Source organism: Piliocolobus tephrosceles, chromosome 7 (genome assembly GCF_002776525.5).
Source record: "Piliocolobus tephrosceles isolate RC106 chromosome 7, ASM277652v3, whole genome shotgun sequence".
Lineage (NCBI taxonomy): Eukaryota > Metazoa > Chordata > Mammalia > Primates > Cercopithecidae > Piliocolobus > Piliocolobus tephrosceles.
Window position 1 is genome coordinate 112,892,889 of NC_045440.1, and position 16,726 is coordinate 112,909,614.

Consider the following 16,726-nt stretch of genomic DNA (forward strand, 5'->3'; position numbering starts at 1 on the left):
CACATGCATTTACCTTTGACTCAGCATTTCCACTTCTATGAATCTAGCTAACAGTTGCTTTTACAAACTTAGAAAATTATTTATGAACAAGGTTATTCATCACAGCATTGTCTGTACTAGCAGAAAACCGAAAGCCACTTTGTGTCCCCCAATGCTGGAATAGTTATATAAAGTCAGACGATGGAATACTAGACTACTCGAAGAAAGAAGGCAGAAGTATTCAATGTATTGATATGAAGAACTCTTTAGAATATTCTTAAGTGCTAACTGGAGAGTGCAAAATAGTTTATATAATACTATTTTAGGTATAATACATATAAAATATGTTTTGTGGAATAAAGGGAAGGAATCAGAATGTATATGGTATTTGTATTTACATAAGAAAAGTATAAAAATCATAGAAAGTAATTGGGAACAAGGGAACTCAGTACTTATAATTGTATACTTTTTCAATAACTTCTATATTTTCAACCATGTAAATAAATTATTACGAGATCAAAAAAGTAAAACACACAATAAATCTGCAGACTTTACCCCTCAAGAAATTTAAAGAAAGTTAAAGAAAATGGGACTTTCTCTGGGAAATGTAGGTCCCTTCCAGAATTGATATTAAAAAAAAAAAAATCTCAGTATAGTTACTTTTTAACAGCTTTATTTGGCATGATTTATATAGCATGAAATTCATCTTTTAAAAAATATACTAGTTAAAAGTGTGTTTATTTTTAAGATTCTTTGAATCAGCATTTTTTTTCTGTCAATTCAAACATTTTTAGACTTAAGCGGGTTTTATTCTTGTGCAAAATACGTTTTGAAGGAATAAAAACTATTTTGTCAACATACTTAACTGATTCCTTGATATATGCTCTTGTTAAATATTTTAGTTCCCAACCACTTGAAGTGGCTTTTCTTTGGCTTAGAATTTTAAATATGTAATTTCTTTACAACTTCAACAAAGTTATCCTTATGGATTTTTCAACATCAAAATGTGATCTTTGAATATGAGTATTTACTAGTATGTATAATGCTATATAATGCATTTTTCACTGACTATGCTGATATTCCTAAATAATTGAGACTATTTATAAGGAGATTTTGGAGTTACAGCAACTGAAATATGAAACATCACAGAGGAATGAAGCATTTACGTTCCTGTAATGGTACATCAATTTATTCAATCCATCCCCCAGACAAGAGTCTGGGAAGCTCGGGATAGTGATATACACCGGGTTCAGGGGTGAAACCCTATCTGTCCATGCATCTATTATTGTGTGACTCTAAGGGAGAGAAATGTAAAAATCTTCTTATGCAGGAAAATTATCAAAACCAGGAAGATCATAAATAAAATGTAAAACCCAAAGGACTAGGAAGAAGGGAAAATCAATAGAAGATAAAAGGAAACAGATACCAGGGAACCTGAACAGGAGAGCTGGTATTAAGTACAATTTAGGAGATGGTGCTGCTCTTTATAGACAGTCTTCCAATTCATGACTGTTTGGGGAGGCAGTTAGTAAGGTTATTGAACTGATTTGGACATAAGTAAAACTTTCATTAAAATCCCCTTTGTTCTATATATTAATAATGAGTATAGTTGCCATTTATTGAGAGTATTTGCTATGCACTTTATGTGGGTGATTTCATTTTCTTTTGAAACAATTCTGAATTAATCATTAAAACTTTTTACATATGAGGAAACTAAGGTCCTAAAACAACTTTCCCAAGATAATACATACACCAATTGTTAAAATATTTAAAGACCACCTATCTCTGTACAACCTTCTAGGCTCCAAGAAATGATGGTGAATGAGCTAGGTGCAATGTCTTCTCTCATGAAGCTTACATATTACTAGGAGAGAAGAGATGGATAATTCACAAATAATTAATAATAAAAATATCAAGTGAAAGGAATTTTAATTGCAATGTAAAGTGACTGAGGTGTTATTTTGAATCAGGTATTTAGGGAAGATTTTTTAAGGAAGTGACATTTGACTTGAAAATGGGATGGCCAGAAGGACATAGCAATGGAAAGATGTTTAGGGGGAGCATTTCACAGACAGTAAGCTGTACCATTGTGTTTCAAGTTTAGGCTTATTTGTATCTAAATCCCATTCTCTTTCTAATTGAATTAATGTTTACTTTAATCAGACAAAATAATGTAAGGGTGTTAATACTAAATTTTGTAAATGAGTATACAGTTATTTTAAATAACAGTGAAGAGACTAGTTAGACAAAATTAAATACTAATTAGAATAAGCCAGGCGAGGTGGGGCATGCCTGTAGTCCCACCTACTCAGGAGGCCAAGGCAGGAAGATGGCTTGAGTTTGAGACCAGTTTGAGCAACATAGTGAGACTCTATCTTGAGAACATTTAAAGAAAGACACTAAATAGAGTGAACCATAAATGGCAGAGCCATAACAATATTTGATCATATTAAACCTGATATCAGAATTATGTATGCAATTTTGAAAAGAATTTTGTTAACTTTAACTGATACTGCTTATTAAAACTATGTGACATGAATTGTAGCGTTCATTCTCTGGTTCTACATTTCCTTCCAAGGCCAGTTTAATCCCGTGGAAAAGTGGTTTGACAATGAAGCCCATGGGGGTTTATATGGTATCTATATGAACCAAGATGGCCTTCCTGGATGTTCTCTTATACAAGGATTTATCATTTGGACATGCTGGGATTATGGAATTTATTTTCAGGTAATTATGATTAAAGATGGTGATTGTTTATTTTGTTTTATGATTGTCCTTAGTATTACGTAACCTGTAAATTCTGTTGCAGACCACAGAGAGTGTGCACATTTATAATGTGACCCTGGTTGACAATGGAATGGCCATTTTTCCAATGATTTACATGCCAGCTGCTATATCACACAAAATTTCCAGTAAAAAAGTACAAATTAAGGTAATAAATTAATACAGCCACACCATGGGGGAAAAAAATAACTCAGAGAAGGGTAGAATTACTGAAGGACTAATAAGAATAATTTCCTTAACTTCTATCTGTCTCACCTACACCTCCCTGCCTTTGTTCCCACTGCCCTCTGCTTAAAAAATTGTTCATTCTTATCCCTCCTCCTCCCTTCCCTCTTCTTGTTTATCACCTGCTAATCTTGCAATAGTAATTTTCACTCCCTCTATGAAGTTTTTTCTGAGCCAGTTTAGGTGGTAATGACACTTCCTCCACTTTTTTGTTCCTTCTGTTCCCTGGATATGTTTATCAAAGAAACATAATATGTCCTTATATATAATTATTTACACGTCTGTCTTCCCTCTCCTATCTCAGTGTTTTTCCAGTTGGGGTTGCAATCACACCTTTTTCATCTTTGTTTAATGAATGATCCACTTTTTGAATTTATACTTTGTGTTTTATTTACTACAGTAGAATTCAGTATTATTCATTATCATGTTTTATTTTAGTAAGAGCCATTATTAATGCTATATTGGTTGGCTTATTTCCAAACAGAGTTCATTAATTGTTGGAAGTAGCCCTGGGTTTAATTGCTCTGATGTCCTAACTAATGATGATCCCAATATTGAACTCACTGCTGCTCATCGGAGTCCTAGATCTCCATCAGGTGAAAAATTTGAAACTTTAATGTTGGTGTTCATATGAGTGCATATTCAATTTTCATTAACTTTTTTTTTGGTAAAAGGTGGGAGAAGTGGGATTTGTTGGCCTACCTTTGCTTCAGCTCATAACATGGCACCCCGAAAGCCCCATGCAGGGATCATGAGTTACAATGCCATCAGTGGCCTTTTGGACATCTCAGGCAAGTACACAATCTTTTACAAATCTTCTCAATGAATTTCTGTAAATAATATATAGAGGGCAACTAATAATGTTTCAACAAAGTTATCCTTATGGATTTTTCAACATCAAAATGTGATCTTGGAATATGAGTGTTTACTAGTATGTATAATGCTATATAATGCATTGAAACTAACAATGTTTCATTGTTAGTAAAAATGATTTAAGTCAATTTTTACAGCAATCTGCTCAATATGACAAATCAGACATCAGAGTCAATTTCGAGAATGGTTCCTTGGCAGGATTCTTATACTGTATGTTGAAGAATTGATGTTAAATTTTCCTTCTAAAACAACAACAACAAAACACTGTGTTGTGATTTAATATTAATTAATGTGTATAATTTTAAAAGCCCTTTCATGTAAGTAGGATTATATATTATCATCCCCTTTTAAAATTTAAGAACCTTAAGCTTCATAGAACTTTAGTGCCTGGCCGAATTCCCACAGCTATTGGCACAGCTAGGATTAGCATCAAAATCTTCTGATTCAAACTCCACTACTCTTTCACTGAACCAGGATGGCTGCTTAGAAATGTAAAATAATTATATAGAAATTAATGTAGTAAACACATCGATTATTTTCATTTGGCCTATTAAATAACACTGTGCATTTCCTGTTGTAATGGAGCAAGTCTCCCTTCCAGGATAATTTTAACCAGTGTCTCTTTGAAGAAAGTAGTTCAATAAGTTAGACATCTAAGTTTTCACAGGTTCTTCCTCACAACTTTAGATCCCAGAAATGTGAAACAAATGGGCAACATTTTTAAGTGTTAATTGCAATGATGATACCCTTGGAGGAAATTGTATAACATGCTACATAGGTTGTAATTGAACATATATGGCTTTTAATAAATAATATGCTCCAGAATATTATAAATATCATGTGGCAATGAAACTGCCCTTATGAAATGAAGCCTTAAAATTGAAGTTTATGGAAAGAACACAAATAACTATTATTCTTTCATAAGACACAGTCTTTTAAAATAACATATAAAAGTTAGTTGACTTAGATTCCCTAGAAACAGCCTTAGATGAGGACTTTTATATTAGTGGCTTCTTGGAATGCCTAGTAGAAAGGGAAGGAAGAGAACAGGGCAAGGGAAGTTGCTAAGCAAGGATGTGACATGAGCTATAGGGTAGCTTCACTTGATGCCACTGGGAAACTCTGGAGTGTAAGTTAAAATTGCCACAGAGTTGATCTCACATTTGGCGAGGTGGGTGGGGGACAGGAGTCATTTGTATCCCCATGTTAGTTTTTGGGTACAGCTGCCCCTATGGGGAGGACCTTAATTTCCCAGGTATATGGCTCCTTTTTGGCTAAGCTAATTGTCTGGGAAAAACGAGAGTTGTTAACAGCCAATTATTCAAAGAGATGAGAGATGGGTGTACCAGCCTGTATCCACTTCAGTCCTCTCTTGGGACCCCTGGGATCTACTTGCTTTTTTCATTGTTAGTTATATTAAGTTATTCTACCAGGACACGATTTCTCCCAAATTCTGCATGTTCACAATTTCTGGGAAAAACTTTAAGAAGTGGGTTGGTGGTCACACTGCCACAGCTGGTCCCTAAACCATAAATGATACTCATCATTTCTCTCATGCATCGCCCTTTCTAAATTTCTGTCTTCTCTGGCTAACACTTCTGCTTGTCAAGATGGCTTGCTTGGTAGAATGGCTCAGACCCTTATCCCTGTTATAAATAGGCCCCTGGTCCATCGTGGCTCATGCCTGTAATCCCAGTACTTTGGAAGGCCAAGGCAGATGAATCATGAGGTCAGGAGTTTGAGACCAGCCTGGCCAACATGGTGAAACCCTGACTCTACTAAAAATACAAAAAAATTAGCTGGGCATAGTGGCGGGTGCCTGTAATCCCAGCTACTTGGAAGGCTGAGGCAGGAGAATTGCTCAAACCTGGGAGGCCGAGGTTGCAGTGAGCTGAGATCACACCACTATATTCCAGCCTGGGCAACAGAGTGAAACTCTGTCTAAAAAACAAAAAAAGTCCCTGGTTTCTGTGCCTTTATGAAGCCATAACTTCTGTACTTGCCATTTTACAACTGATAGTGGGCATATACCCTGGTGGATCATGTGAGTGCATCCTGCCTTCATTCTATAGAATAGGCCTACCTCTGCATGGTGATCAGGGTCAGTTACTTCTGCCAGATGGTAAAGCTTTCTTTGTCTGATGAGAAGCCTGAAGTAACCATGAGGTAGGTATAGCTTTATTTTTTTGAGTCACTTACTGTATGTCCTGTGGAAAACACATCTCATCTGGGAACTAAGACCTCCAGACTCATAGAACCTAAAATTTTACTATTGGAAACACAAGTTTCCCAAGTGAACTTCCAGGGATAATGGTGAAAAAAGTTACTCCTACTTCTTGCCTTTGGTACCAGCACCCCGATATTCTATATTTTTGATATTTACCACCATATAATGTCTTTTGTTTTAGGTTAATAACACGTTTTGCAGGTTGTCATTTCCAAAGCTGACAGCTCAGCTGTGCCTTCAAGAGTCTATTCCACCAGTCTGTTGGAGTGATTCTCCAGATGCTATATTATATGATTGGAGCAATTCTTCCATTGTGATCCCATTGTCTTATGCTCACCCCTGTACCTATTTTGTTGAACATGAGATCTTTGGTCTAGGGTGATGTTATGCAGGAGCTCATGCCATTAGATCACTTTGTGAGTCCTAGTATGGGGTGCTAACTGAAGCCCTATAAGAAAAAAAAAAAACTCACACCAGGAATACATGTCAGTACTACTCAGCATGAATTGTTACCCTTTCCAGGGTGCAATAAATCCGGTGTCACCAACTTTAAGTAATTGTTTGATTTCCTGAGGAATGGTAATATACTAAAGACTTCATTTTAATTTCTGTGCCGGGCAATTTGGGTCAGACATTAAGTAGTGGAAGTAGCTCCACTAACCTTGGAAAGAAGAAGGCCATGCTGTTGGAGCCATGCATAGCCTCCATCTCCACCAAAAAGGCTACTTAGTTCATAAGCTGATTTGTAAGGGCTGGGGTGACTGAGGACAGAGATTAACTGACATTTGTTGGACAAATCATCCTGCCCATTTGCTTTTTCAGGTACTCTTCTGTATTGAATGCTTATTGGTAGGCAATAGCATGCCTTTTGTACCCATTTTGACAGATCTAGCCACAAGTTTTTTTCCTGAACATCCAGTGTACTTTCTTACAGGCCCCTTACCAATCAGCTAAGCCACTCATCACTACCCAGGAGTCTATATTTATTCTTACCTTCGATAAGTTCTCTCTCCACAAAAAGCAGATGATCCTGTGTACCACCCAAATTTCTCTTAATTGGAAAGACCTTCCCACACCACACCACCCCATACTCATTCAAGGCCACCTCTGAGTTGGGCTGAAATGCATTGGAATTATATAATACATCCATTTCAATATTCCCATTTTTGAGCCTTTGACTTGCATTTTTCTCACAACATGTCATGGAAATTTGGGCATTTCTGCTTAATGTGTGCCGTCACTATTTCCAAGCTTTTAAAAGTCATTCCAGCAACATATTAAAACTGGCCATACTAGTGTATAATTCCCTTGGAACAGGTCCTGTGGAAGATAAGATTTGTCTTGTAAGGCTCTGTTGAGGTCCCTGATGATTTTAAGCAAGTAGAGCAGGAAGTTACTCTCTAATAAGGAGTATACCATTTATACACATCCAGAGCATTCAGCACATTCTGAGACTTCGAGGTCCAAGTACCTCTTCCCATATATCTCCATCTAACTTAGCATCCCACTTTGTTTCTGTCAGGGCCTTTGATGTAGGGGATTTGGTAGGGCTCAGAACCCAACCATCTCTTAAGTTGTAAGGTTCTGCTAATCTTACACTTATATCCTGAGATTTTCTTTGAATTTGTGAATGACCATTATAGTTTCATTTTCTTTCTTCAAATCATCAATAAAGTAGAAGCAGAAATGGAATTCTTATGCAAGTGGATTATTGAAGGTATGCTCTGAAGAGAAAGGGAGTGAAAAAAGTATTAGAATAGGGCAGAGGCAAGGAGTTAAGCAAGGATATGACCTCAACTGAAGTCCAGCTTCTTCTACCTGATACTTCAGAGAGCTGTGGAGTGTAAATTGTGCCAAATACTTTTCCCACATTGAGGCAAAAGGTTCTTCCATATGTCTTGTCAGTCAGGCATAGCTACTTGTGGTAATGGAAGGGAGTACATAATCTCTCAGTTGAGGGAACTATCAAGTGGCTAAGGGCAATTCTTTAGAGAAGACAGCAGCTGGCCAGGTGCGGTGGCTCACGCCTGTAACTCCAGCACTTTGGGAGGCCAAGGTGAGTGGATCACTTGAGGTCAGGAGTTTGAGGCCAGCCTGGCCAACATGGTGGAACCCCATCTCTACTGAAAAAATACAAAAATTAACCAGGCATGGTGGCAGGCACCTGTAATCCCAGCAACTTGGGAGGCTGAGGCAGAATCGCCTGAACCCAGGAAGTGGAGGTTGCAATGAGCCACGATCACACCGCTGGACTCCAGCCTGGGTGACAGAGTGAGACTTTATTTCAAAAAACAAAAACAGAAGACTGCAGCTATGAGTGGTTTGCAGCCGATACTTACAGGAGGAACTAGGTGTTGGGTGCATTGACCCAGTAAAGGAGATCTGGGCAGGGCACAAACAGCATCTGCTACTGTGATATTTTATTAATACTCATCTACAGGTTTGTATTCCTGTATATAGACTCTTCTTAGGAGGAAATATAATTAAGAAGAGGCATAGATAAAACATAACTGATTTAAGAATTTTAGAGGTCACCTTTTGCTTTTCTGTTTAGAGTTATTGGATTTTAAGTACAATGGAGATTAAGTTTTTGGATCCAATCAATTTTGTCTTTTAGCCATGTAATATATACAAAGAAGCCAAGGGAAAAATAGTGGTTCATTTATCTTAGCTGGATAACCCCCCAAATTTAGAGACTTTAAACAACCATTTAGCTCATGATTCTGTGGATTGTCAATTTGGGCTTTGTTCAGCTGGATGGTTTTTCTGCTGGTCTCACCTGGTCTTGTCCATTAGGTGCCATCAGTTTACAGGATGGCTATGGGCTGGTTAGTCTAGGATAGCCTTACTTCCATGTCTGGTGGTTGGTGCTTGCTGACAGTTGGTGCTGGCCATTAGCTGGGGTGATAGGAGTGATAGAGCCACATGTATCCCAGGCTTACCCATATGTTGGAAGTCACAGAATTCCCTGGAACACTAAGAAAGAGCAAGCTCCAATATGCAAGCGCTCTCCAGATCTCTGTTTATGCTGTGATTGCTATTGTCCCATTGGCCAAACCAAGTTACATGGCCAAGCCCGGAGAAAATATGGGCGATCATTACCTAGTGATATGAGTATTGGTAGGCAACAGGCTCCCACAAATAGTGGTAGACTTATTTACCATATCAGGCAAGAGCTCCATGTTTAAGGTAGTGACAAAAGATGTGTTTGGCAGAATGTGCATTAAATAAATCTGATTTTATCACTTTCTTTAGAGAAAATAATCACTTATCTATTATTTATGTTTTAGGTTCAACATTTGTTGGATTTAAGAATGTTTGTTCAGGGGAAACTAATGTTATATTCATTACTAACCCTTTAAATGAAGATTTACAGCATCCAATCCATGTGAAGAATATAAAACTGGTTGATACTACTGAACAATCAAAAATATTTATACATAGGCCTGATATAAGGTAAAATACATAAAAATTGTGGTTTTTCTATCTTTATAGTTTTTCATTCTCACTTCCTCCTGCTCAAGATCTAAGTTGGCATATTAAAATAACTACCAGTTTTTATGAAACTTTAACAAGCATTATGAAAATTAAGACCATTTAATAATGTAAATCTAAATGTTCTCAGTTGAGTTTTAAAAACTGGGCTTTAACATATATGTTTTCTCCCATTGCTTTGTGCGTGTGTGTGAATCATCAATAATATCATCATTGTTAAATATGAAAGCTATGGATGGGGTCTGAAGTGTGTTCTACTTTAATATCTTTCCATTTAAGAGCAGGCGTAATGCACCTGTAGTTCCAGCTACTCAGGAGTTTGAAGCAGGAAGACTGCTTGAGCCCAGGAGTTTAGGACATCCTGGAAAATACCTCTGCCACTCAGGCTGGAGTGCAGTGATGCTATCATAGCTCACTGCAGACTCAAACTCTTGAGTTCAAGCAATACTTCCACCTCAGCCTCCCAAGCAGCTGAGACTACAAGCACATGCCACTATGCCTGGCTTAGTTAACTAAGTTTTTATTTGTTTGTTTGTTTGTTTGTTTGCTTTTTGTAGAAACAGGGTCTTTCTATGTTTCCCAGGATGGTCTTGAACTCCTGGCCTCAAGGATTCCTTCTACTTTGGCCTCCCAAAGCAATGGGATTACAGGCAAGAGCCACATACACATTGTTTTTGTTTATTTCTCAAGTTAACAGTCATTAATGGACAAGAGATATCTCTTATTATTTCTTCCCTTTTTCTTACCCTTTTGGTTACCTATTGTTTCCAAAATATCCTATCACAGGCACCCCAAAATGTGCTTGGAAATTAAATGTCAGCCATTATAATCACTGTGATTATAAATACACATAAACTTAGAACAGTGATCTTCTGATCACAAAGGTCAGTTGGTGTCAGGACGTTTCCAGAAGCGATCATTTAGATTCTAAGTCATAGAATAATATATCTAATAATTCCTACGTTTTATAAGAAGTACAGACCAGGAATTTAGATATAAGGCAATACTGGAGGAAGAAAAAAAATTATTACTGATCTTTGATCATTTTCAGCTTAGGGGAAGAGAAAAGGAATTATGTTCTGTATTTAAATAGACATCTCAGCCAGTCACGGTGGCTAGTGCCTGTAATCTCAAATTCTGGGAGGCTGAGGCAGGAAGACTGTTTGAGCCCAGGAGTTTGATACCAGCCTGGGCAACATAGGAAATCTCATCTCTACAAAAAAATTAAAAAATAAAAATTAGCTGGGTGTGGTAGTGTGCACCTGTGGTCCTAGCTACTCAGGAGGCTGAGGCAGGAGGATTGCTTGAGCCCAGGAGGTTGAGGCTGCACTCAGCTGTGATCACACCACTGCACTCCAGCTTGGGCAACAGAGTGAGACCCTGTATCAAAAAAAGGAAGTAGGTACCTCTTCAGATAAATGTAATATTTCATAAATTGTTTGACTTCATCTGATTTTGCTTTGCTGACAACCCAACACTTATTTATTTAATTATTGTTGAACTTCAGTGTTTGGGGGTCCATAGAGCCCCTCCTCAGTAGGCAGTTATTATCTCTTATTTACTTGTCACTGAATCTTTCAGTTTCAACATATAATTTTAGAATCTAAGTCCTGAAGAAAATACCACAATTTCAAATATGATTTTTCTGAGTTCTGTGCTTGTAGGTGATGCCGTCAGTGCTCTCTCAGATCTTTACTGGGCAGTGTACCCAACCCCCAGATGTTCTCAGTGTTGGCCAATAACAACCCATGGCTTTTCAGAACTTTGCTCTTAGCCAAATAGAACTAGCCATAGGAGTCCAAAGCGCTCCCTTCCACCACCCCGCAGTCCCTGTAAAACGACTGACTAATTCAGGAGTACAAGGCTGGCTGCTTTGTCTTAAGGTGGCAACAACTCTGCTGTGCAGTTTATGTGCCAGAGGTTTTCATGGCATCAGATTAAAGCTATTGGATAAACCACTTCTCTTCTCCCCCTTTTGAGAGGATTCTTTTGGCAATTTACTTGAACAAAAACCCACATCTCAGGCTTTATTTCTTGGGAACCTAAACTAAGAGCCCAAAGCCACAACATAAAAGACTGCCACTGGGCACTCTACTCACAGACTTGCTTACAAAAACACATTGCACATACTGGAATACAAAGAACACATGAACTACAAAAATATTTATTAAAATCCTTCTCTAAAACTTGTATATTATGTAAGGAATAACTTGTTTTAATAACTTCATGTGTTTCTCATAGCAAAAAGGGAGAGCTATTCTAGATACTATTTAACAGATCTGAGCTGTTCACTATTATTTTGTTACTATAACTCTGCCCATGGTATATATCATGGTATTCTATGAGTATATTGTATGTATACCATTTGAATATATAGTACCTTACACGTTAAGCTGCTGTTTTATGATTATAATCAGGTAACAATCAATCAACACTCCAATTAACTCAAGATGAGGCCAAAATACCATCTACATTTGAATTGCATGATGAGTTTATCTTATCTCTTATTGTTATCTATGGAATGGTTACTAAAATATGTAGCATAATAAACATAATCCAGATAAATCCATATATCCATAAACAAAGGTCTACAAGAATATATACTAATCTGCAATTGGTGATGAGCCTAAAAGCTTAGAATGGGAAGGTGATAGGGATTGAGCTTTTAATAAATCTTTAGATTATTTTATAGTAAGCAATACTTTCATAATTTTTAAAGACAAGAAGGAAAGGAAATAATAATAAAGACTTCCCTGCCAACACAGGGATTTTATATGTCTTGTAAAACGGTAATCATTCACCTACTCTCTGGATAAATGTTAGTATATTGTGAACAATGCACAAATAAGAAATCTATCATTCAACAATATATAGAATAGAAAAGTGGAATTCTGATTTTATATCCCACAGGTATGATTTGTTGTTTTGAAATGTTAATGAATTCATAATCATAGACCAAATCAACACAATGGAAAAGCAGACCTCATTCCAATGCTAATTACATAGGCTACTTGGTCCCACTTTGAAACCTCTCTGAAATCAGATTTAATACATTAATTTTTTTGGATACCCTGTTAGCAAATATTCAAGTATATTCATATTGCTCTCTAGAAACAATGAACTGAATAATTCAACTTTTCTCCACAGTAAAGTCAATCCATCTGATTGTGTAGACATGGTTTGTGATGCCAAGAGGAAATCTTTTCTTAGAGACATAGATGGCTCCTTTCTGGGGAGTGCTGGTTCTGTGATACCTCAAGCAGAATATGAATGGGATGGAAACAGCCAACTAGGAATTGGAGACTACAGAATTCCTAAGGCAATGCTCACATTCTTGAATGGAAGTAGAATTCCTGTCACAGAGAAAGCACCTCATAAAGGTTTGTTGGATCTTATTCTGTTGTTAGGCCTTAAACCCATGAAACAAAATATATGTTTTATTTTTAATGACTTATCTACTCAACCAATAACTTATATTTTCTGCTTCTTAAACTGGCATAACAAGAAAAAGATGTTATGAGGATTTTTTTACAAAGAGATTCTGTATTATTGCTAAAATACATATAATATGTTTCCAGGAATTATTAGAGATTCAACCTGTAAGTACATTCCAGAGTGGCAGAGCTATCAGTGCTTTGGGATGGAATATGCAATGATGGTTATTGAAAGTCTGGATCCTGACACAGAAACTCGAAGACTTTCCCCAGTGGCTATAATGGGCAATGGTTATGTTGATCTCATTAATGGTAGGTATTCAATATGCGTAAACTAGAGTTACTCAAAACATTTGTTTGTTATTAAATGCATGAAGCCATCTCATAAATTATTTACCCCACACAACTAGCAAACATGAGGCCTTGTTTGCCTTCCATTTGTAAGAATGAGCAATGCGCAGGGAAGAGACTTGATCTTGCAGTACCTCATCCAGGAAAGCCAGGACAGTTATTTAAAATTGGCCATTAAAATAAAAAGAAGAAGGAGGGGAAGAGGGATGGAGAGGAGAGCAAGAAGAAGGGGGAAAGTTATTTCTGGAATGATCTTCATACTTTATTGATAAGGTGGTATAAGTATTTTGAAGGAAAAAAATGGTCCAAGTATCTCCAAAAAATACAATTTGCCTAGTGTATATTAAAAATTGATAATGTGTTAATTTGGAATACCTGACAAGCAGTATTCTCAGCCTGCTCATGTTTTATTCTCATGAATCTTTGGAAGACTTACCTTGCCATCAACATGTTTTTTCATCTCTAATTCCTTTGATTGTCAAACCAGTTGGTGAAGGTGTAGCATCAGGTTTCTTCCATTCTGGTCTTAGGAGGCTGTAGCAGAGAAGGAAGGTAATGGTCTCCATGCTTAGGCAACCAAGGTTTTTTGAATGAGTAAGATGAACTTCTTAAGGTAGCGAAAACACAGACAAAGATTCATTTTATATTCTTGAAATGACACCAGGGGCTCAAAACTTAGTCCCTAAACAGGCTTAGATTAGGATCTTTTATGTGCTGAAAGTGTATATAGTTTGGATTAGATAGATTTCTGTACCCTTGTGGTGTCACAACATGTACTAAAATATTCTAGAAATCAATAAAATATAAATGCTTTAAAAACTTGTTTATAAGAACAGAATGAACTAAATCAGGAGTGTTCCAAAGTTTCATGATTCTAGGGCTTTCCTCACTTCTCCCACCCCAGTGTGTGCTATGCCTGGTTTCTGTGACCTGCAGTCAACCCAATTTTAGATGCTGCTTTTCGGATTTTATGAAGCAGAGATCATGAGAACAACTTTAGAACTGTCAATGAATAATGGAGTAACAGAAGAGATCTTTCCAAATAACTCTGTTTTATATGGTGGAAAAATATTTCATTGTCTTATTTTTACATTTCCCTTTTCTGGCAAGCAATACATGTTCTCCATTTACAATAATGGCAAGACATATTTCTTCAATATGAATTTAAATTTTAAAAGGTGACTATCAGTTTAAAGAAGTCTTATGTAAATGATAGCAGCACAGAAAAATCATGAAGGTATTAGAAGAATCACTGAAGCTTGGGATGTGCTATACTAGATGGGGAAAAAAAATTCCCCAAGATAAAAGTTACAGAAAATCACTCATTTCCTTTTGAATATTAATATTAAATTTTATTTATTTTAAAAATATGACTTTTGCCACTTTAAATTTTTATGTTATACATAGATATTTCTTTATGTTTTCAAAACTCACAAAGAAAGTATATTTAAAAGTAGGATTTATATTTTGTATGCTAAGGAAAAGGTTGGGCTTTACAGGACCTTTAGAAGTTTATATTGATTTAAAATTTGATTGAAGTGTAGTTATAAATATTGATAATACTTCCAAGTAAGCTAGGATATAAAGAAAACCTAATGAATAAATACATCAATAAAATTCATTCCATATTTCACTCAATGTTTTATATATGTATAATCTCAGCCACTTTAAAACTAAGTGAAATACAGAAGTTTGTTATGAAAGTAATTTTAAACCTGCTCAGAAAATGTTTGGATTCAGGTAGAAAAGCGTTCACTATTTCTTAGCTTTCCAGGGGGTTTGATGGAGTGTTATTTCTTAGGTGGCTTCAGTTAATTAATGATGTCAACACTCTAATGGTACCTGTAGTAACAATTGTCAACAAAAATTTCTTAAATTAAAATTAAAATGGAGGAAGATTAATGACTTGATTAGACAAATGTGTTTGCTGAATTTATAAATTAACTATTTTTAAAAAACAAGTGCATGAGTGAAAGAACAAATTAATGAATCAATGATTCAGGCATTCAGATGTCCCTGTTTTCCAGGTACAGAGCCTATTGTTAATAAACTAACTCTGTTATAGCACATTTCCTAACAAAGAGCCTGAGAAAGTTCAATTCCCACTCACGCTTTTATTTGGTAGGGAGGAGAAAGCATCAAGCATTTTCTTCCTCATCATGTGGCCTATGCTTGAATATTATCATTAAAGTAGAGATATATGCAAATCTACTATTTCTCTCAGTGACCTTCCAATACAAATTCTTATTACCACCCTTCTTACCCTGGGCAGTGTAAAAGCAAGGGTGATAGGAAGAAGTTTCTTCTCTGCCTTCCTTTTTAAGCCAAGGTTTGAGAAATAGCTTAGCTGGCTGGGTAACGGTGGATGGGTAATAGGTATAAATGCTGAACTTGCATTTGAACTTGACCATGGCAACTTATTTTAAATACAATTACTCTTCAGATTTTATACTAATAAAATGCATTATATAGGAATATGCACTTTCATTTTGCGTGGATTTAGGCCCACAGGATCATGGCTGGTGTGCTGGATATACATGCCAGAGAAGGCTGTCCCTGTTTCACAGCATTGTGGCCCTGAACACATCTTATGAAATTTACTTCACTGGCACCAGTCCTCAGAATCTTCGACTGATGTTGCTTAATGTTGACCATAATAAGGTAGGGTAAGATGTCTTAAGGGTAATTGCTGTTGATTATTTGCATGTTATTTCTATCTGCTAAGACTTGTATCTCCTCCCTTGTTCTAGCATTGTCAACCTTACAGCCCATTTCCAAGGATGCATCAGGGTACCACTGAAATTATTATTAGTTTAGACAGTTTTCATTAGCCAGAAGGTACAAGTACCAAGCATCACCATCATCCCCTTGCCATATGCACTTGATTTGGTGCTCCATACATGAGGCATGACAGTGATGCCTATGATTTGCATGATTAACAAGCAAACCTAAATTTTTACATAAAAATAATGTACATTCAAAACTGATCACTTAGAATTATATACTTATTCTTCAATGCTGCTATTACTTATATATGTCAGAAATACACCTTTGGAATTTACTTCAGAGACTGCAGCATGTTATTTTTAATATCTTCAATAATGTCAAGTCTTTTTTAGAAACTGAACTTGGACACGATCATTAAATTTATATTTAATTAGTATGAAAAGAGTATGCGTTTAACCAGTAGTGTCATAATTCAGATTTTCTTTTCTAAGAATATGAGACTTTAAAGTCCCAGGGTGTTTAATGTGAAGAAAGAATGCTGATAAGGTGAAGCACAGAAAGGAATAAGGGAAGGAGGCACCTGCCCCTTCCCAGGAGACAGCAGTTCCATCCCTTCGCACCAGATAAAACC

At 36.4% G+C, this 16,726-nt stretch overlaps 1 protein-coding gene across 1 annotated transcript in view; it reads left to right on the forward strand.

The window, feature by feature from the left end:
• Nucleotides 1–16,726, forward strand: part of PKHD1L1 (PKHD1 like 1) — a 157,171-nt gene that overhangs the window by 126,587 nt on the left and 13,858 nt on the right. Inside the window, exons 64-71 of the mRNA XM_023223228.1 lie at nucleotides 2,558–2,706; nucleotides 2,789–2,911; nucleotides 3,473–3,584; nucleotides 3,663–3,779; nucleotides 9,379–9,544; nucleotides 12,731–12,963; nucleotides 13,162–13,329; nucleotides 15,872–16,029. Coding sequence (XP_023078996.1) covers nucleotides 2,558–2,706; nucleotides 2,789–2,911; nucleotides 3,473–3,584; nucleotides 3,663–3,779; nucleotides 9,379–9,544; nucleotides 12,731–12,963; nucleotides 13,162–13,329; nucleotides 15,872–16,029 — 1,226 coding nt within the window. The remainder of the gene's footprint in view (nucleotides 1–2,557; nucleotides 2,707–2,788; nucleotides 2,912–3,472; nucleotides 3,585–3,662; nucleotides 3,780–9,378; nucleotides 9,545–12,730; nucleotides 12,964–13,161; nucleotides 13,330–15,871; nucleotides 16,030–16,726) is intronic.